The 22,086-nt window shown below is 29.8% G+C and overlaps 2 protein-coding genes across 2 annotated transcripts; one reads left to right on the forward strand and one right to left on the reverse strand.

The window, feature by feature from the left end:
- Positions 1-9,221: 9,221 nt before the first annotated feature.
- On the forward strand, positions 9,222-10,796 carry LOC106343003 (phenolic glucoside malonyltransferase 1-like). Its single transcript, XM_013782097.1, has one exon. The coding sequence runs from the start codon at positions 9,272-9,274 to the stop codon at positions 10,667-10,669; it is 1,398 nt and encodes a 465-aa protein (XP_013637551.1). The 5' UTR covers positions 9,222-9,271; the 3' UTR covers positions 10,670-10,796.
- A 9,936-nt stretch (positions 10,797-20,732) lies between these two features.
- LOC106340318 (germin-like protein subfamily 1 member 13) lies at positions 20,733-21,677 on the reverse strand. The gene is made up of 2 exons (XM_013779200.1): positions 21,505-21,677; positions 20,733-21,390 (listed from the first exon to the last, which is right to left on the reverse strand). Exons 1-2 carry the CDS (start codon positions 21,626-21,628, stop codon positions 20,846-20,848), a joined length of 669 nt encoding a protein of 222 aa, XP_013634654.1. The 5' UTR covers positions 21,629-21,677; the 3' UTR covers positions 20,733-20,845.
- Positions 21,678-22,086: the final 409 nt, after the last annotated feature.

Raw genomic sequence — 22,086 nt, forward strand, 5'->3', positions numbered from 1 at the left:
TATAAGAAAAAAGACTTAAAATGTAAAAAAAAAAATATATGAAAGACACATGTCATCAAACCCCTTTGCCACTTGTCATAAAAATAGAAAAAGCTAATTTTATATATAAAGATGGTTAAAATTAAAAGAGTAAATAGTGCATAATTAGAAAGTACTTTGATAAATTGCAATAATCTTTAAGAAAAAAGACTTAAAATGTAAAAAAAAAAAATATATGAAAGACACATGTCATCAAACCCCTTTGCCACTTGTCATAAAAATAGAAAAAGCTAATTTTATATATAAAGATGGTTAAAATTAAAAGAGTAAATAGTGCATAATTAGAAAGTACTTTGATAAATTGCAATAATCTTTAAGAAAAAAGACTTAAAATGTAAAAAAAAAAAATATATGAAAGACACATGTCATCAAACCCCTTTGCCACTTGTCATAAAAATAGAAAAATCTAATTTTATATATAAAGATAGTTACTCTACGATATTCCTTTTGATCTTTAGTTTATTCAAAGATGAATAAATTTCTATAACAAAAACTAAGGATGTGGTCTTCCAAAGAAAAAAAAAATTATTTTTATGAGTAAGGTTAAATTTTAAATGAAATAATTATTTGTTTGCTTATATAGAGATATGAACATCCATATATTTATTTTAATATCTTAAAAAGATATTTCTGACTAATTTGATATATTTATTTTACTAATGACATATTATATATTTTAATATCATAAGAAAACATATTTCATAGACGTTAAAAATAACTGAATTAACCAACGTGAATTAAGAAAAAACATGTTATACATATACAAGAAATTGATATTAATTTATATATTAAATATATTTCCTTTTGGATGATATATACATGTTGGATATAATATAAAATAGTTAGTTTTTAAAAAAAAAAATTATAGGGTTTAGATATAATTTTATACTAAAGATATTATCTTTTTTACATTATATTCCTTTTGATTTATATAAAAATCGTTTTTATTATTTACATGCTTTAATTAATAAAAATTGATATAGACTATTTGTTTTGAGTTATATAAAAGGAAATTCCTTTTTATATATTTTTATATTAAATTCCTTTTGAGTTATATAAAAGGAAATTTGTTTTTATTAATGAAAAATTTCATGTTTACCACTTTAATTGTACCCCTTTTCATCTTTACCACCACTAAAGAGACATTTTCAAAAATATATTCTTCATTAAGTGGCAAAAGACTCTTATACCCTTGTTCAATAAATATATAATAATCATTATTTAAATAAAAAATAATAATAATAATAATTTTTTATGTTTTCAAATTATACTTTTTCAAATTTGAAATTTTTTTATAAAAAAATTTGTTTTTTGAGTTTTGTTTTTCAAAATTTTTTTTTTTTTTTACTTTTTGTGGAAAATTTCTTTTTGAAAATCGAAAATTATGTTTGAAACTATTTTTAAAAATTTTTTTAAAAAAATTTAAGTATTTATTTATATATTTATTAGAATCTTAAATTTCACATTCCAAAAACCCTACTCCACTTGTCAACTCTAAACTCTAAGTCTAGATTAGTTAACCCTAGGGGTATAAGTATCTTTTACCCTTTATTAAAAGTGAGAGTAAAAGTGATTAGCATAGACATGAAAAGTGATACTATGAATGTGATATTTGTGGCAATTTTCCTTTTATTAAATACATGCACTACAAAAAAAGTCCACATTGATAGCAAATTGTTATAACACATTTTACTGAACTGCTATCATAGATAAGTTTGAAATTTATGTACTATTTAATAGCATTAGATAAACGCTATGGTAAAATTTCACTAAGCTGAAGCGAAAATTGGGTTTTGGAGCCATATTTTCATTAAGAGGGAATTAAAATTCCCACTAGAGCCAACATTTAGAGGGCCTATTGGAAATAGAATTTGTGTGGAGTTTGAAAATTTTAAGAGTTAATAGATTTTTAAAAGTTAAGTAGATTTGATGAATTCTTACCCAATATATTGTATAAATTGTCATTGATTATTATAGATTTTCATATATACTTTTTTTTCCAAACTTATCTTTCTATTATTCTTTTTTTAAAAAAAAAAAATTATTTCATAAAATAGAACTATTTGAAAAAGCCTCGACCAATGAGGGAGAATGGTGAGGATAACTACAATATTAATCTTCACCGTTATCGATCTCAATCCAATGGATATAATTAATCGATTTTTTTTCCTTTTCTTATTCACTTCCTGTCTATCTCTTTCTCTTCCTCTCAGCCTCGTATATTCCTAAATGCAGATTTTGTTTTCTCTTTTTCTCGTCTTATTCTCTTCATTTCCTTCATTGTCCGATATTTTCTGATTTGTGTTGACAGAGTAAGCTAGCAGCGGTGGTGGTGCCTGGAAGCTAGCGGCGGCATGAGATGGTGGAGGTGGAGCGTACCATGGAAGACGACGGCGTAAGATGGCTCGACGAGCCAAAGATTTTCTCAGCTATTCCTCATCCATTCACTTTGTACTTCTGTTTAAACTCACCATTGGAGATTAGGATTGTAAGTCTGTTTGTATTCCTTGATACTTGTACAGGGTATGAGGTCAAAGAGTGAGCTATAGAAAGTGAGTCTAATCTGCGCACTGTGTGCTCAACAAAGAAGCTGTCGAAGGTCGATGGTGAAGGTCCTTTGTTTCCAAGGCTGAGATGTAGAAGGTTATTCACTTTCTCTTGCCATTAAACTGTTCGATAATTGCAATGAAAGATTAGGTTTAGAGATAATTAGGGTGTGGTTAATTAAGTATATATTTTGGTTAAGTAGTTTTTGGTTTACTTAGTTTTTTTTTCTGGTTTAGTTTTGTAAAACTAATTTTATTTGTAAATTGATTTTAATTAATAAATATAATTAAATTTTAATTTTAAATTTGGATTAGTTTTAGTTTTAATCTATATTATTGAAGTACCTTTTGGTATTGTTTGAAAACTTAGATAGTAGATAATGAAAGTTGTTTGAAGGTTGTTTGGAAACAAGGGTAACAAATTAAATATCTTTTTTATTTACATATTTAGTCATTGTATTTCTTTCTCATTTACAGATTCTGCCGTTTGGAAACTTGGATAGCAGATTAAATGAGAATTGTTTAGAAACACGGATAACAAATTAAATATTTCTTTTTATATACACATTTAGCTATTACATTTCTTTCTTATTTACAAATCTACCACTTCACTAAAAATCAAAAATTTAAATTAATTAATTGTAGTTGAATTGTTATTTTTTTTGCTGAAAATAAAAAGAAAAAAACAAATTGTAAAATATAGTACATATTAATCTGCTACAATACAATTTTCAAGAAAACCAAATATCACAAAATTAATAATAATTCATAAAAACCAACCGTTAAAAATTAAATCATTTTTAAATAAATAAACAAAAAAAATCAATAGGTTCATATATGAATATTACAATTACATCAAATTGCATCAAATTATAAAATTATAAATATAATATTACGTACAAATAAAAAATTATTATCAAACATCTATATTATAATATAATATATTCTACTCTAAATATATTTTACAAAACATAAAAATATAAACAGACATTTTATAAAATCAATGGTTTATAAATTTACATTGAACGCAAGTTAAATCTAACATCTGCGCGGAGACGCGGATCAAGATCTAGTTTATATTATAATTCAATTGTGTAAATTAAATAAATATAATTTTATAGTATTTTACGGTGCTATAAATAAAAAATATAATAGCAATATACGATTGCTATTGTATAAGGATCTATCATAGCACAAAATATAAATTGATAATCAATTTGTAACACAAAAATAGTTTTATTGTTAAGTTAATAACATCATCTAAGTATTGCTATTGTATCTACGCATTTCGTAGCGTCAAAAAAATGCTATCGTATAAGGGGTACCTATGATAGCTACCGATGACATAGTATAATAGAAAACGCTATGAAAGCCCTACCATAACATTTTCGTGAGCTAAGAATGTACATATTTCTTGTAGTGGTGCTTTAAATATAAGATTCTATATACATATCATAAAAGATATTGCGTTTTGATAATTAGGTGATTTGTAAACAAATATTAACAAAAAAATTTAAATAAAAGTAATAAATAATACCATTTTATTAATATAATTCTTTTTCTCCATATATCATTCTTTTTATTTCACTAACTCCATTTTATATTTATACATACCACATTCTTCTCCCATGACTTCTAAATTTATATTTACTAATGGATATTCTTGCTTTTACAAATATATAAAATAAGAAGGTAGAAAAATACACAATTGAATGTTCGCCGAATTTAAAAGTCCAAATGAAGAGCGAAGAAACGACCTTTGAATACGTATGCTTATTGTTGACAAAAAAAAAAGAATACGTATGCTTATTTTTAATTTCAACAAAACTACTAAAAAAATATAAGTTTAGTTATTTACAGATATAATGATATGTTCTTAGATTTGGTGTCAGATATCAAATTGCCATATTATAATATCGGCAAATAATGGAAATTTTGTCGTCAGCAAGATAGGAAAAAAGACGTTAATGGAAAATTCCAAAAGTTAAGACATCCAAAGAATCCAAATTTATCATGAACACCACTTTCTCCTGTGACAATTTCAGTTACGCCAATGTCTTACCTGACGTCCGGAACAGCACGGAACTCCAAAATCCAAATACTTCAAACACCCTAACTTGAACTTAAGATACCATTCCATTTTAAGTTACAACCTTCTATAACGTTTTATTAAAATAAAAACCTATTGTTCAAAGTTTTATTTTTAAACAATACTATGTCTTTATATTTTTGATTACACAGACATACATATATATATATATTGTTCCTAGGATAGACTTAAATTTTTTTTATCACAAATATAGACATTAAAAATAAAAATGACCAAAATAGACTTAAATGTTTTATCAAAAGAATTAAATATACAATTATACTCTATGGTTAATTAATTTAGACATTAGGGTTTAGAGTTAAGCGGTGGGTTTTAAGGTTTATGGTTTAGGATTTAAAATTTAGGGTTTAGGGTTTAGAGTTGAGAAGTGGAGTTTTGGGGATATGATTTAAATTTTAAAAATTAAAATTTTCAAAATAAAAAATGTTATTTTGGTCATTTTAATTTTTAGAGTCTATTTTTGTGACAAAAACTTAAAAAAATGTATTTGAAAGAATTCTCCTATATAATATATATATATAATTACATTTTTTAATAATACCTTTATTATAAACCAAAACAGTACATCCGATCAGGATTGTTGCCCTGTTTACTCAAAAATGAATTTCCACTAGAAAGGCTTACAAATATTAGGTAAAAAAAAACTCGATCTGCAGGTTAGCGGTCAAACGGTGCGGGTTGCTTGGGTTACTCCGCAAATCCAGCTTTAACTATTAGAAAGCAAAAGTCAAGTGAAAAACGGTAGTAAAGGCAGCTCCAACCAACCATAACACCATATTTTGTCTTATGTTTTTCATTTCTAATCTTAATACTAAAAGTTACAACAAAAAAGTATTTTATATATTTATTTGTAATCGATTAATTATCACTTAATAGATAACTTAAAAGAATTTAAAAAAAAAAAAAAAATTAGATTATGCTTTAAAACTTATTTTAGCATATTGAGTTTATAACTTTAAATATATATATATATATATATAATATTTCAATCATATTATATATAAAAAATTTAGCTAAAGATGTTAAATACTTAAATACTTATTTAACTGTATTATGACATGAAAATAAATTTATATTTAATGTTAATTATTGCGGAAAATAAAATTAAAATATAAAATAGTGTGATATATTTATTTTTACAAAACTTTTAAAATTATTAATACCAATTTAATCTATTAAATTAATTCCAAAATCATATTAAAGATAGTTTGAAAATCATATTAAGAAATAAAAATGGTGTATAATTTTGCAAAAGAGAGGCAAAATAATAGAGATTCATCATTCCAAGATTATAATATTCTAAGTCTACATAAGTTTGAATTGTACCAAGTCTAATATTAAGAGATGCCAATTTGTCCATTTTGATATCAAATTTGCCAGACATCCTTTTTTGTATTCAACCATTTCCCAGACATCCTACGTTTGATGTGTATACTTTATGTTATTCTGTCTATTTCACAAAAAATGTCACTTAAACGTATTTCACGTAGATTAATAAAATAATAAAATACACTAATATACTTTATTTATTATACAACTATTCAAATAAAAATAATTTAACTAAACATTTATTAGATATTTAAAAAGATAAAAAAAGATTTAATATTTAAATTTTACATTAGAAATGTAGAATAATACTTTTTGAAACAAAATAAAGTAATTTTTTATCAAACAGGAAAATAGAAAGTAATTCGAAATAAGTATGGAAAGCAACTCGATAAAATCCATAAGAGCATCTCTAACTCAATTCGATGTTTTACTGTAAAATGAGTGGGAAATAGAATAATGAATAAACAAAAATGGTTATTCCATACAAAAAGTGGTTATGATCTATTTTTTATGCAAATTTTTGGTAAAATACAGAGTGGAGTTAAAGATGCTTTGACACACTGTAGTACACCGAAAAGGAGTTGGCTATCGATTAAATCATTTAAATGCATTTGTTTTGCTGTTATTCGAGAAAAAAAGCAAGCAAAACGATGACGAAAATGATTTATGTTAGGCCGATAGCTATAAAACGCAAAAATACAGCACATTATTAGCCAAACATTGCACGATTCTAAGTTATATCATCATGTGAGTGGTCAAGGATTACTTGATGGTTCAATATCCACCTCTAAATTTACTAAAATAATAGTGTTTTTCCACTAGAAGTATGTGTATTCTATAAAAATATAGTTTGTCTTATAAAAACAAAAAAAAGTTCAGAACAATTCAAATATTTTGTTGAAGCTGGCTAATAATAATTACTAATTGTGAAGCCTCAGATTAGGTCAATAATCTTACACATGTTATATGTCTGAAATTTAATCTAATAATAAATACTAGGATAAGACTTACGCCTTGCGCATGGTGAATTTATATGAAAATTAGTTATAAATATCGTATAGAAAAATAAAATTTATATTCTTGATTGAATTAATATTTTTTGGCCCTTAAACAATATTTTTAATTTTTTTTTGTTAATTACATAATTTGTTTACTAATGAGCTGATCCTATTTTTAAAAATATCTTAGGTCAAAAATCATTTATCGTATAAGAACCTAATGTTTACGCCGAATAATCTCAGACCTACTATTTGGTTACAATGAAACTATGTCAAGTCGGTTTTATATCATGATTTAACAATTGAAAAGTTAATTATGGTTATAAGAAGTTTACGTTCACGTGCTAATCCTATCTATCTTCAATATTTTTCTCATTTTTGTATTGTTTTTTTCATTTTGGTTACTGCTCGATACAAATATTGATTTTTGAGTTTATTCTCATTTCGTTATTTTTTTTTTGGCCTGAGATTTAGAAAATGGTTAAGATTTAAAATTATTAAAAAAATACATACGTAGGTTAAGATCCGAGCCTTGTGCAGAATAAATATCTTATATTTATTTCTTTTTATGTTTTTTTTGCATATGAAATAATAAAATAATAATTATATATTAAATAACTAAAAAATCAGTTACTATTATGTAATAAATAGGAATGCACATATAAATCAAACGACCTCTCTTGTTTATTCAAAATCATTTTAGGATAAATAAATCAAAACTATCAATTTTATCTATCGTATATGATATATAATTAATATTAAATTATATTAACATAGATATATAATATACTTTTAATATGGGTATTTATTAAATGAAGTTTCTACTTATATGATTTTATGATTATTTGCATATTTGTGTACCAAAATTTTACACCAACGATTTTTTTAATGTGAAATGTTTAGTGGTTTCAATAATTTATAATCATTTAAAAAAAAAATGAAAATTTCAAAATTAAAAAATTAACTTATTAATATATGTTCAGCGCAGATATCAAAATATAAGTACGTATTTTTCATATTGTATAGTTTAATTTAAACGATATGAAATATATATACATATATTAACATAAACACCTATTAAAATAAAATTATTTATTCATATGATTTAATAATCATTGTATCTTATTACAGAAATTTTTTTAAACCTTGATCATAAAAGTTTGTGTGAGATTTTTAACAGTTTTAATAATTTATACTCGTTTTGAAAAATTCAAAATACAACAAATACAAAAAAAATCTAAATTTTTATTATATGATTAGTGTAATTGTGTAATTTATTTTAATAATAAATAATTAAACAAAAATAATAGAAATTAATAAATCTTTATTATTCAAAATCATTAATTATCGTATATATCTTAATCACATTAGGTAATTCTGTAGGTTTTATTTAAAGAAATACTGTATAATAATTTCAATTTTATAAATGAATGGTTCATAATGGACATACTATATAATATAACATTCTCTATCAATTTAATTTTAGACTAGCAAAATTCGAAATTGATTCTCAAGCCGCCGTGTAAGCAAAATTAACATTCAAATTGCGTGACAACTCAGCATGACACTTTTTAATTAGTAGAAACTAAAAGTTATAACTTTTTAAATGTTTCTCTATTAATATATAGTGGATTCTCTTTTAAAAAAAAATGTCATATTGACATTTTTATTACAGAAAAAGTTATTTTAAAATTTCAATGAATTTATAACTATTTTAAACATAATATTAGTTATAATTACAATGATTTTACAAATAACTTTATTTCTCAAATATTGTTTATTAAATATATTTAATTAATAAAAACATATATATATTTCAATCATATTTTTAATGTACGTGAAAAGTATTAAAATGATAATTTTTGCATAACGAACTGTCATATTTTGTTAAATACGGCCAATAATTCTAAAATATGTATACAATTTTATTTTACTTTTCATTTAGTTATGTTTTAAATGGATTTCATCTCCAGATTATTAAATTACGCCACCGTCGTAAAATAGAAAAAAGCTTATACTAAGTTTAAAAATCACTATTCATTGACGAGATTTGAATTCCTTTTTTTTGGTCAAAATGATTTTAGAAATTTCTTATGGCTATCTTTTTCTTATCCTTTATGGTTATTTAATTATTTTTCTCTTGTTTACGCAAAATTGAATTTCTCTACCTTGTACAGAACATATCTTTTATATATAAAGATTATAGTTTTTCATCGCTATTTATCTCTCACCACAGAATTACTTAAGAAATGGTGTCTGCACTTAACGTCATCGACGTGTCACGAGTCACCCCTTCTGACTCACCCGAGCCATTCACTCTCTCGCTCACTTTCTTCGATCTTCTCTGGTACAAACTCCACCCTGTCCAACGAGTCATCTTCTACCGACTCGCTGACGCAACTCGACCTTTCTTCGACTCAGTCATCGTGCCCAATCTCAAGTCCTCTCTTTCCTCATCCCTCTCTCACTACCTCCCACTCGCCGGAAAACTCGTCTGGGACTCACTCGACAAAAAGCCTAGCCTTAAATATTCCCAAAACGACGCCGTTTCATTCACTGTGGCTGAGTCGAACGCAGAATTCTCACTCTTAACCGGTAACAAACCGTTCCCCACCACCGAGTTGTACCCACTGGTGCCCGAGTTACAAGTCTCCGACGAGTCAGCCTCAGCCGTATCGTTTCAAGTCACGCTTTTTCCAAACCAAGGGTTTTGCATCGGCGTAACCGCACACCATGCCGTCTTAGATGGGAAAACGACAACCATGTTTCTCAAATTCTGGGCCAACACATGCAAACGCCAACAAGACCAAACGGTGAACGCTTCCGTATCGCAGGATTTAATCCCGATTTACGATCGTACGGTCATAAAAGCTCCGGGCGATATCGAAACGAAGATTATGAATCAGTTGAGTTCCTTCTTCAAAATGGTCTCCGGCGGCAAAGAACCAGAGAACCCGCGGAGCTTAAAGATTCTTCCGTCGCAGGAGCTTAGTCCCGACGTCGTCCGATTCACTCTCGATCTCACTCGTGAGGATATCCAAACGCTTCGAGAGCGACTCAAGAGAGAATCTTCTGCTTCCTCGTCACCTAAAGAGCTTCGATTGTCGACGTTTGTGGTTACGTTCTCGTACGCGTTTACTTGTTTGGTCAGAGCTCGTGGCGGAGATCCGAACAGACCAGTCGGGTACGGGTTCGCGGTGGATTGTCGGAGCCTTCTTGACCCGCCGGTTCCGTCGAATTACTTCGGGAACTGCGTGTCGGCGTCGCTTGGAATGCCGTTAACGGCGGAGACGTTTATGGGTGAAGAAGGGTTCTTGAGTGCTGCGAGGATGGTTAGTGATTCGGTTGATGGATTGGATGAAACGGTGGCGTTGAAGCTTCCGGAGATTATGGGAGCGTTTATGAGTAGTCTTCCACCAGGAGCGCAGCTTTTATCTGTTGCCGGGTCGACCCGGTTTGGAGTGTACGAGTTGGATTTCGGGTGGGGCAAACCGCAGAGAGTTGTGATTGTGTCGATCGATCAAGGTGAAGCGATATCTATGGCGGAGGGTAGAGATGGGAATGGTGGTGTGGAGATTGGCTTCTCGCTCAAGAAACATGAAATGGAGTCTTTGATTGATTTGCTTCATCAGGGTTTAAAAAGTTAAATCACTTTTCCTTTTCTTTTTCTTTTGCCAAGGAGTTGAGTAATAAAATAATCTGAAACTGAGTTTGTGTTTCAGTAATAACAGTTGTGATTAGATTAATCTATTCATCTCTCCTTTCTTCAAAGAAGTCATCTTCTCAAATACGTGAAGGAAAATATAGCAAATTGAACTTTTATCTCGAAGGCGATGGAATGCAAGTGGAATCTTAATCCTAGCAGTAAATCACAGTTTAAGAAAACAGTTGTGTTCCCCTTAAAAGTCGCATGTGTTTGAACGAGTGTTGAATTTTTGTTGTGCTGTGATTTTCAGGGTTTGAGCTTGTACAACTAATATCAGTTGTGATTTGTTGTAATATAAATTTTGGCATATGAATTTAAATCCAATAAAAAAATTTGTTTGGAAGTGCATGGATGCAAATCTTAATTGCAGCAAAATCTTCATAGTCAACAAAAACATATTGAAATTCTATACAGGAGAACTTGACGAACTTTTTTTTTTTTTACTTCTCATATTATTTTAATGTAAATGGATAACACAAATAGTCATTCAAGCGGAAATTTGTACTTATACAAAGAACATTAAATTTTCATCATAAGATTTGTCTGATAGTTTATAACTGATAAGCTTGGTCTTACCAGAGAAGCTCCTAAGGTCAAACTGACATTTGAAGATTCTTCCAGCAAATCTCCATTTGGTGTCAACATCAATCTAGAAGTGAAAATTGAGAACTGCATTGTCCCCGTTAATTTTCATGTGTTGGAGATGAGAAGCTCATCGATGCCTCCTTTCCTTGGAAAATATTTTCTGGCTACAGCAGGAGCAGTGTTGACATGCATAAAGGAAATATCTCATTTTCCAACATTGCTGAGGATGTCTTCTACAAAGTAGTGCCAGCACAAAGAGGTATTCATCTAGCTACGTACATTATGATATCTGATGAACTTTTGTCTGTAACTGTTTCTCAGATATACTAAAGTGATAAGAACAATGTCAAAGAAGTTTAAGATGGAGACATTGGGATACAATTTCATAAGTCTGGGTGATAGAAAAAGAAGAAGACGAAGACAAAAAGGATCAAGGACTATCTTCATTTGACACTGGTTCCTTAGGGCTTCTCATATGGCGTCATTGGGTACAAGGTGCACAATAGAGGCTTATCACTACCATTCACGAAAGTTAGAGCTATTTTTCACTTCAGACTGAAAGACAAAGGAAATGATTTTGTGAAGCTACTAGACATTGAGAATTGTTAGCAAGTTCCCAATCTCATCTCTGGACTAACTGATCTTCAAAGTGGAGCTAATGACTTTAAACAAGCGCTTGGCAGAAGGCAATCCACTGCCAAGTTTTTAGGATTAAAAAAAGTTTGTGTCATAGAGTATCTAGTGTGGGTTGATACCATCTTGGTGTTGGTCGACAACCACCCACCCTTGGAGTGACGATCGACACCCACAAGTATCAGTTGACACTCATCTTCGTTCTCAGGTAATACTCTATTTTCTTGGCTTTTATTTGGTTTTCTTTGTTTTTGGATGACAAAATTGGACCATAACACTAGGGACAATGTTGTTTAAGTCTGAGAGATGTATTTATTGACATTGTGTTCTGTTTTTAGTGTCAATTGTGCCGTTTTATTGAATCAAAATAAAGTCAGTTGGGAACTATGAGATTTTCTTGGAACTAATCACCTAACTATTTAAGTAGCACCATTTTTCGAGTTATTGACTTCATGACATATTACATGAAAAAAAAAAACAAATTGGATTGATCGGCCGATAACATTCATGCTTGTGAGAGTGTCTGAAGGATCCAAAACTAGCCTCCAACATTAATCAACTTCAATCTCTCATCTTGGGGCTTAATATACACTGGATCAGATTCCTCGTTTAGATCTGAAAAATATGTCTATGTGAGTATAGTTCTCTTCTCTCTTCCATTCAATAAAAAACTGAAAGAAAAGAAAAGATTGAGATGATTTCCTTTGGAGTGAAGGGGTTGGAAAATTTCCAATGACCCCACAATTTTATACTGAATGGATGGTCACACAAAGCTGGAAGCAAGGGATAGGAATATTTCTTGTGACCTCATTTCTCTCCTACACTTGCAGAGCATGAAAAAGAAAGAAAAATAAGAAAAAAAATGAGAAAAGTGAGAAAACAGAGAGGAAAAGAAACAGACTAATACAGTTGTGAGATCAGAATCCTGAATTGGTAAGATTCCATGTGTCATTTGATCGATATTCCCTCGATGAGACTGCACATAAGGTTATTAAATGAGGTAAGTGGTGGTAAATTTGGATGCTTCTTATGAGTTGTGGGCTAGAAATGGTTTGGTTTCTAAACAGAGGCCAAGTACATTGAAGTACCTTATAAGGTTGGTATCATTTGTTGTGGCTTGCAACATGTAATGGTGAAAGTGTGTATTCTAAAGAATATGTGAGTTCATGCGTTTTCAAACATCTTTCACAGGTTTAGACTATGTTTTGCTTGACGGTAAGCAAATGATAAGTTTGGGGAAGTTTATATATCATGGTTTCCATTGGTTTTGACCATGATCTAAATCCTTATTTAGAGTCTATATTATATAATTGGAGTCTATTTTAGACTCTAAATAAGTCTAGGTAAATTTTGGAGTACTTTGTAGATTCTGAAGCAGTTTGGATGATCAAGAGAAGTGAAGCTGAAAACGGCAAGTTAGAGTCGTGATCTCTCCATGTTGTCGAGCGACACCATGAAGTGTGTTGGTCGACACCCACCCTTACCAAAGAAACCAATGTTGATTTATGAAGTTTCAAAATATTTCAAAAAGGCACAAACGTGTTTTAGTATTATATATTATATTCTAAGTCATTGTTTAGAATACACCTTAATTTTAGATTTGGAGAGACAAGTCAGTACTCTTTTAGAGATTTTTTCTTGAACTCATGTATCTCTTACTTTATTTTATTTATGCAGTTTATTCAGACTTTGATTTTGTATTCCTTGATCATGTCTGAGTAGACCGCCAATTAGATTTAAGGGTTTTCAAAGAATTGATAAATGGTCAGAATGAGTTGTTATGGTTTATCTTTTATTATTCATCCTGATTGTTCTTAATGCTTAATTTGGATTGACAATATCTTGATCATAGAATTTTTAGTAGATGTGAAAGCATTATTGATTGCATGAATTAATCCTCATGAGCTAAATATTCGGAAAGAAATTTTGTTTAGGGATTTAGTGAACATATTAAACCTGATCTTAATGCTTGTCTGAATTGTTTGAATTTGAAAAGTAAATATGGGATTCTAGGATCTAGACATAGATAGTTTCTGAAGTGAAAGTTGTTTGACTTCATTGCTATGGTTTGAGTTTTGGAATTGTGCTTCATAAACTCTGATAATTTTCTTATTGATTTCCCTTGATCTAGCACTTTCTTCCATTGCTTATAACTGTTGTTATTTACTTCTTTTTTATTGCTTTCAATTTTTGGTGTAGCTTAATCTGATAACCAAAGTTTATTGATGATCCCAATCCATGTTTATTTGACCCCTAAGTATTACAACTAACGCTTTAAAATTACAGAGTTTCTCTTAGGGTAAATTTGAGTATATTAAGAAAGATAGATGTTTCATATGTGTTTTTTTTTTGTTTCCGAAGTATCTTGGCATGAAGGCTGTGTTTAGCCGTATAGCCGAGGGTATTGCAGATCGAGGGTTAGACCATGCCAATTCCGTGTAAGCGTTAAGGTCATGTTTAGAATCATGCTTAAAGATGTGCCGATTTTTTGTTTGGGCTTTAAGGAATTTTTCCAACGGCCATAGAGTTTAATTCGGGAGCTTAGACAAAGTATGCATGCGTTTTGGCGTTGAATCAGGCCGATATAGTAGAAAATAATTATGCACTTTAGGTTTTGATCATACGATGAGTGTTTCATATAATCTTTCCTTTAGTCACATAAAAGTTGTTTTCTTATAACTTTGTCTTTAGTCATCACTGAGAAAGAAGAAGCCTACAGAGCTTGACGCTGAATCCATTTGGTGTAATTCGAATGATAGTGGTCTGCTCGTCGTAATGGAAAGGAGCGTGAGGCCAAGGCCAATGAGCCGCATGGCTGAGGGATGATCTTCTCTCCACGCTGCATATTATTAGGGTTTTGAAAATCTTTTTGAAAGATGAATCATATTGCTTTGTTTTTAACTATACAAAAATCATGTTACAAATTTCTTCGTAATACCCGTTCCATTTTTCCAAAATTTGTTTTTGCATAACTTGGTCTAGCTGAAGGATATTTCATGTAAGTTTTACGCGGAAAGCTTTGAATAGCGTTTATTTGGGAGTGTTTCATGTAGAAGTAATGGGAGCGCGTTGTTCGCAGATTACTTGTAATGCTAATGAGCAATGAGAGAAAGTCGACGAGCAAGGAGACTTTAATGTGTGAGAGGACGATCTCTCTTCATCTCTGGTCATTATTCTGTGCGATGACGGCCTCGTTTTCTCGCAAACTGATTCATGTGATATTTGAAAATTTTGTAGCGAAACTTCGTCGAGAGACGATAAGGTAGTGTTTTACGAGTGATATTTTTGCAGATTGTACGAGAATTTTTTTTTTCTGTTCTGATATTTAGTGAAAGTTGTTTCGTGTAACTCATCGTTTTTTTTACGGAAGTTATTTCACTATGTTTTTCGGAAAAACAATTCGGAGGTTTTACGAGATACGCTCACGATATATTGGTTGCTTGAACACAACGAATTGGTTAACTAGCGGGATACCTGATCAACGAGTGAGGAGAAGGTCTTTTCCTTCTTGTGCTCGCTGCTATGTGCGTCGTTGATCTTGCGTTGTCGCAAATTGTTTTTGATGCTTTTCTGTGGTTCAATTGGTTCTACGGAAACTGGAAGCAACTCGTTTGTGTTTGAAGATGTCTCATATAATTTTCAGTTTTATACGAAACTCGTTTCGTTATGTTGAAAATTTATTTGCTTTAAGACTTTGGATAACCGTCGTGTTATTAGTAAGTCGTTCTTACAGGTTGTCTAAACGCACAATGGTGTTAAGAGATGCTGTAGAGTTTTTTCGAGCCTCCGTTGTTTGAAGCTTTGGTTCGTCGTTAGCATTTAAACGAATTTTAGATTGTCGTTTTTTCATTGGACAATTTCGTTGAGGCACTATATTGTCTAAGTTTTTATTGCATAAGGTTGTAAGTGTTTTCTTTGTCGGAAGCATTTTCTTGATTCCGAAACAAAAAGAATAGCTGTTTTTGTAGTCAACAGAACTATTGACGAGAAGATTGAAGCAATGAGGAGATTTCAATCCCCGGTCCAAGTCTTCGTACCGTTGGTTTTATGAACACTGATCAAGCAGGCTGTATATTGTTATAAGTCTCTAGAATGTTTATGAGTATTTTTTTACTCAACATGGTGGAATTTAGTAAAACTTGATTACTTCTTTCGCATCAAAAGAATTTTATGAAAGCATCTAGGAGAAGTGGGAAACGGCACAAGGAAAGAGTGAAGTGGGTGAGGACATGATGTCATGTAAACGACGTACTGTGGCGAGTTACTCAGATCCTTGGGCGAACTGGTTTTGTTTCTAGGCTTTTTCATCTTCTTTCGTTTTCTGTTGATTGTTTAGTATGATATTGTTTGATTGTCTGAAGGTTGTTTTGTATAACGTTGAGTTTCAATTAGAAATACTAAAGTTATTTTGTAAGATGTTTTCAAGTTTAATTTTACTTCTTTCTTAAAATGTTGTCGAGACTATTCTATGAAATATGCTTCATAAAATGTTGCTGAGTTTATTTTACGAAATCCGTTTCGTAAAATAGAGTCAAATTTAATTTTACGAAAAATATATTGTAAAATGTGGTCGAGATTATTCTAGGAAAGCTGTTTCATAAAATGTTGTCTTTCTATTTTAAGAAGCCTTTTTGTAAAATGTTATTGAGTTTAATTTACAGGAGCTGTTTTTTAAAATATTTTCGAGTTTATTTTTACGAAAATCATTTCATACAACCCGAGATTATTCTATGAATGTTGATTCGGAAAACTCTTGTTTCTGTAAAAGCTTTTGATATGATACTACGGAGAAGTTCTGTAATAAATACGATACTTTTGTTCATGATTCGAACTGATGACGAGGAAAGGTTCATAGTCATGAGTATAAGTTTTTGTAGAATTTGAAAGTCTAAGATACAAGCTGCGACGAGCTATAATATCGTGATTTCAAATTAGTCTGAATTGTTCTCATTTCAAAGGGTTGACCTTTGTGAGTTTTGGGAACTATGGACCTGATTCTAAGATTCTAAAGTTAGCGCAGTTAGCAAATGTCGGGAAATTTTGGAATTCATTGCGACAGAAGTGACACTTGAACGTTTCCAAAATCTTAAGTTTTGGAAGACGGTCTAGCAATGAGGGCTACGATCTCCTGCTTTGACTTGTTTTCGTCTTTATCAGCGGCTTTAGGTGAGTCATTCGAGAGAAATCAACTTTTTTTGTTTAAAGCTTTTTGGAAGACATACAGGAGTGAGGGATGTGTTCCATAATTTGCTTTGCTTCCTATTCTGCGAGCAATATAGGGTTTCTCAGTGACTTTGGTGACAAACAATTTTATTTTTTCCGAAGGCTTTTCGAAAAATGTCTTTGGCTGAACTTCTGAAACAAAATTTTACCCTTTTGCATGGAGATCTCTCTAATTTGCTAAAGATAAGAATATGCAGTTTCCCTTTTTGGGAGTAATATCACGATCTCGTTAACGACAACCAACATCTTCTCCAATTAGGTGTTTGGTGATTTGAGCATGAAAAATCAGGATTTCCCATAGAAGGCGCCAAAAAATTGGAGTTGAAACTCACACAACCAAAATTTAAAAGTGAAAAGCGTACCTTGTTTGGGGAACCATAGTTTCAGCGATAAACATAACAAACACCCAAAACGAAAAAGACAAACATGAAGTAATGGAGAAGGAAGACTGTTTATTAAAAAAACTGCTGTGAGCACACAATCACTCCAATTCTCAAGATGTATATGTGCTTGAAACATCAGAGATCTGGCCACATTCAAAATAGGCTTATGTTTCTTCTTGATAACTGAGTTCTGCTTGGAGTTTCGGGACATGAATGACACGAGTGTGGTCATCGAGAATAGCAAGAAATTCTTGTATCCTTCAGCTGTTGGAACAGAGAATGACCCCCAAATGTCGAAATGAAGCAAGACAAAAGCATTATCACACATATTAGTGTTAGCAATATAAGGCAAATGCTTCAGCTTAGCGAGAGAAAATGGAGCAAATAAAATGTCCTTTATTTCTCTGTTGAATTCCAAGTATATCAGTTATGGAATCGACTTTAGCAATAGATGGGTGGCCTAGTATATTGTACTCCGTGAAGAAGTACTGGTGTGATTAGTGAACCTGGATTCTCCGAAGGATGAAGAACATAAGTAAGATCTGATGAAGAGCTCTCCATCGTACTAGAAGATGTAGAAGACATAGTCTTCGTGTTTTAATGAAGAACGATGACCGAGATATAAGTGAACTTTTAGAGATTTTAAATATACACAAAATATTTTGGATATCTTGGGTACCCATCGAGTCTCGGATAGGACCCATACTTGAACAAAAACTCGCAGGTCCAAAAAAGTATATAATAGGTAATTTTCCATGGATCAGTACCCAGAACAAAACCTATATTTTTGGGGTGGTTTCAGCTTTTTTTTTTGTTCAGATAAAATGCTCAGACCTAATTTATTTTAAAAGAGTGTACATATAAAATCTTAAATAAACTAATTCATTGATTATATAATTTTAAAAAATTCACTTATTTGATATAATACAACTTTGAATCATAATATAATCCAAAAAAACCCGCACTTTCGAAGCGCAGATCAAAATTTAGTTGATCTTTATGCTCTACTACCATGAAATAGATAGAAATGCTTGTGTATATTGAGGTACATATCTCCTATATATTCATTGATGATCATTTAAAAATTTATAACTTTAAGTTTATACTAATTAAAAAGAAACTACGCTTATGTGTCACTTAATTAGAATGTCAATTTAGTTTACGAGGCAGCTTAAGAATCAATTGAAAAAATGTTGGTCCAAATCCAATTAGTAGATAACATTATATTAATCCAAAATATAAGAAGTTTTATTCTTTTTTTAAATAATAGCTATAGAATTACAAAATGTGATTAACATATATATGAAATTAATGACTATGAATAATAAAACTTTGATAAAAATTTTGCATCCTTCTTCATTTTTGTTTAATTTATATTATTAAAAAATTAAATAATAACATTAACCATATAATAAAAAAAAATTAGATTTTTCTTATATGTTATATTTTAAGAAAATTTAAAATGACTTTTAATTATAAAAATGAGGAAACCTTATAGATTATATTTAAAATTTTTTAAAACGACTTTAAATTACAAAAATGAGGAAACCTTATATGTTATATTTTCAATTTTTTTAAATGACTTTAAATTACAAAAATGTAAATTTCCTTAAGCATACGACTAAAAGCATTAAAATGACATGTATCAATTCGATGGTTGATATGAAATCTTTCAAAATCATATGGAAGATAAATGTCAAAATAATTCAAATGTGGAAACAATACTGTTCGTTTTTTCAAGAATGTGTTCGGTGGAAAAAAAATTAGGTTTTTGTATCATAATTTGTTTAATGTCCAATCCGATCAACACATCTATACTATTATTTGATAAGTGAATTTGCTGATTTGTTATATTCTCCATGATTTTAGGCTGAGTCAATAATTTTTTCATAAATAATTTTTCGTATATAGTAAACAGTTTTGAAAACAAGATAATTACAATATTTTATCTATACACAAAAATTAGAAATTTTCTTATTTATTATTATATTAAAAAAAATCATAGGTGAGTCAATGGTTTTAATAAATAATTTTAATAATATTTATATTAGATAATAAACAGTTTTAAGAAAATGGATAATTATTACCTACACAAATATTTGATATTATATTATTAAAATTATATCACAAGATACTTCTCTTATATTTCATGAACGGATTATTATATCTATATTTTGATATTAAAAAGTTATATATTTTTGGATTTTGTTGATATAAAATCATCGGTAGCATATACAGTTTATTATTTTAATTTATTAGTGTTTAGTTTAAAATATCTTTTTTTTTTGAAATTGAAAATTTTGCTAATATGTGTTACAACCAACTGGTTACCACAAAATATCATGTCTATGTTCTACCAATACAAAGCAGTAACGTGTCCAAAAGAAACATACAAAAAAACTTGCAAAGAAAAAAGGATGAATATTTTAAAACATAAGAGATCCCATAAATATTTTCAAAAACAGTGGTACATTTATTATTTATTGTAAATCATATTTTACAAATAAAAATAATTATTATATATATATATATATATATATATATTATGTTATCATTTTCTATTATAAAGGTTAAAAACTAAGATAAAAACATTTTATAATTAAATATTAATAAACAAAAACATTTATATAAAGATATTTTTAAAACATTTGTAATATGTGAGTGTTAAAAAATTTGACTCAATAACAAGCATATATTTTGATGAAAAGCTTTATCATATATAAATATTTTGATGTTTGATTTAAACTTTTCGAGAACATTTGAATTAATAAAATATAAACATTCATAAGACGATTATGCCCGCATATTCGGGCAAAACACCTAATGATATATTAATTATAGTTTAGTTCCACAATTTTTAATAAAAATTGATCCGGTCCATCGGAAAGAAATTATATAATAATAACAAAAAATATTGTATATGTATAAATAAAATGATCAAATATATAAAAAAAATTATCGATAATATATACAAATAAATTCACTCTGCGTAAGACGCATGTTTTATCCAGTTAGAGTTCTTATACAAGAAAAAACGTTAGGGGATTTACACGGTTAGATAACTACAAAGTAATAGTTATCATTATCTTAATATTCTATATCCTTATCTCTATTAGTGTCTGGATTTGATCTCAGCTATATTTGAGTAGTTATGAATCTCCAAATCAATATTAAATACTGTATCAAACTAGGTGAACAACACCATTTTTTTTTTTTATTAAGTAGTATAACTTTTAATTCGTATTACATTATTGTTTTGAGTGTTACAACGATACACTCTTAATGACTTAAATTCAGTTCTTAAACTTTGCCTCAAGGTCTTTGACAACATTGATATCCAACTGGAACGCTTGAGCAAGAACTTCTGGATTAATCGGAGGGTTTGATCCAAACACAGTATCTGCGATAGTGATGACACCAGCGTTCTGGCTACTTAATCCTGCAAAGGCCACCGCAGGAGTTTTTCCGACGTTCACTTGAAAATGGATCATTCCTATTGGGAACACGAACACATCCCCGGGATGCAAAGTTTTGGCGAATAGACGGTTATTGTCTTGATTGGAAGAGACAAAACCGACATATAATGTTCCCTCGATTAGGACAAGGATCTCAGTGCCACGTGGGTGCGTGTGGGGTGGGTTTTGGCCGTATGGCGCATAGTCTATGCGAACTAAGGATATTCCCATAGTGTTTAGCCCTGGAATCTGATCAACATTCACTGTTGTTACGTTGGATTTGACTTTATTATCGGTGTTGCCAGCCATGTTGAGGCCAGAGTAGAAAAAGTCTTCGGCCTTTGCTTGCTTCGGATCCTTACAGAATTTACCATTCACGAAGACTACACATGGAAACATCAAGTCAAAAGTTATATATATATATCGAAATATTTGATTCAATCATAATAAATGAAAAGAGTAAGTAGAGAATTAAGGAAATCAGATTCTATTCGTACCACCATTATTGAGGTTATTAACGGCCACACAGAAGTCTTGGAGAGGACTTGGATCATAAGCATTGCCAAAGGGCATGACCAATGCTAAAGTGATAATAGTGATGATAGACTGAGAAACCTTCATTTCAGACAGAAGGTTATATGCCAATGCGCTTAAAGAATTGTTATTTTATGTGTGGGTTGTTTGTGAAGGATTAATGCTTACTATTTATAGGGCAAGAGAGTATGGCATGTTTGGCATGGTCAAGTCAAGTCATTAATATTAATATACATTTGTGTTTCGTATGTGTCAAAGTAGCAGTTAAAACATTTAACAAGTCTATCTTTAACTGTATATTATTTCTTTACAACAATTATACATTAATTAATAAACTATCTGCATGTCTGTATGTGCACAAAAGACCGCATGTTGGAACTTTGGATAGCAGAAGTAGAATAATTATACACTTTATAACTGTGAGGATCGTATTTCTGAAAATAAATCGCAATATCGTACAGAACTTTTCTATCTCGGTAAAAGGATTGATGAAACGTGATATTAACAACGGAAACCACGTTGTATTATTAAGTTATTAAGTGGTG

The sequence above is a fragment of the Brassica oleracea genome, chromosome C4 (assembly GCF_000695525.1).
Source record: "Brassica oleracea var. oleracea cultivar TO1000 chromosome C4, BOL, whole genome shotgun sequence".
In the NCBI taxonomy this organism is placed as follows: domain Eukaryota; kingdom Viridiplantae; phylum Streptophyta; class Magnoliopsida; order Brassicales; family Brassicaceae; genus Brassica; species Brassica oleracea.

Excerpts from the sequence above, each read along its gene's own strand:
- LOC106343003 (XM_013782097.1), top strand. The coding sequence starts at position 9,272 with ATGGTGTCTGCACTTAACGTCATCGACGTGTCACGAGTCACCCCTTCT.
- LOC106340318 (XM_013779200.1), bottom strand. The coding sequence starts at position 21,628 with ATGAAGGTTTCTCAGTCTATCATCACTATTATCACTTTAGCATTGGTC. Across the intron at positions 21,391-21,504 it reads TAATAACCTCAATAATGGTG|TCTTCGTGAATGGTAAATTC; the intron begins GTACGAATAGAA and ends TTCCATGTGTAG.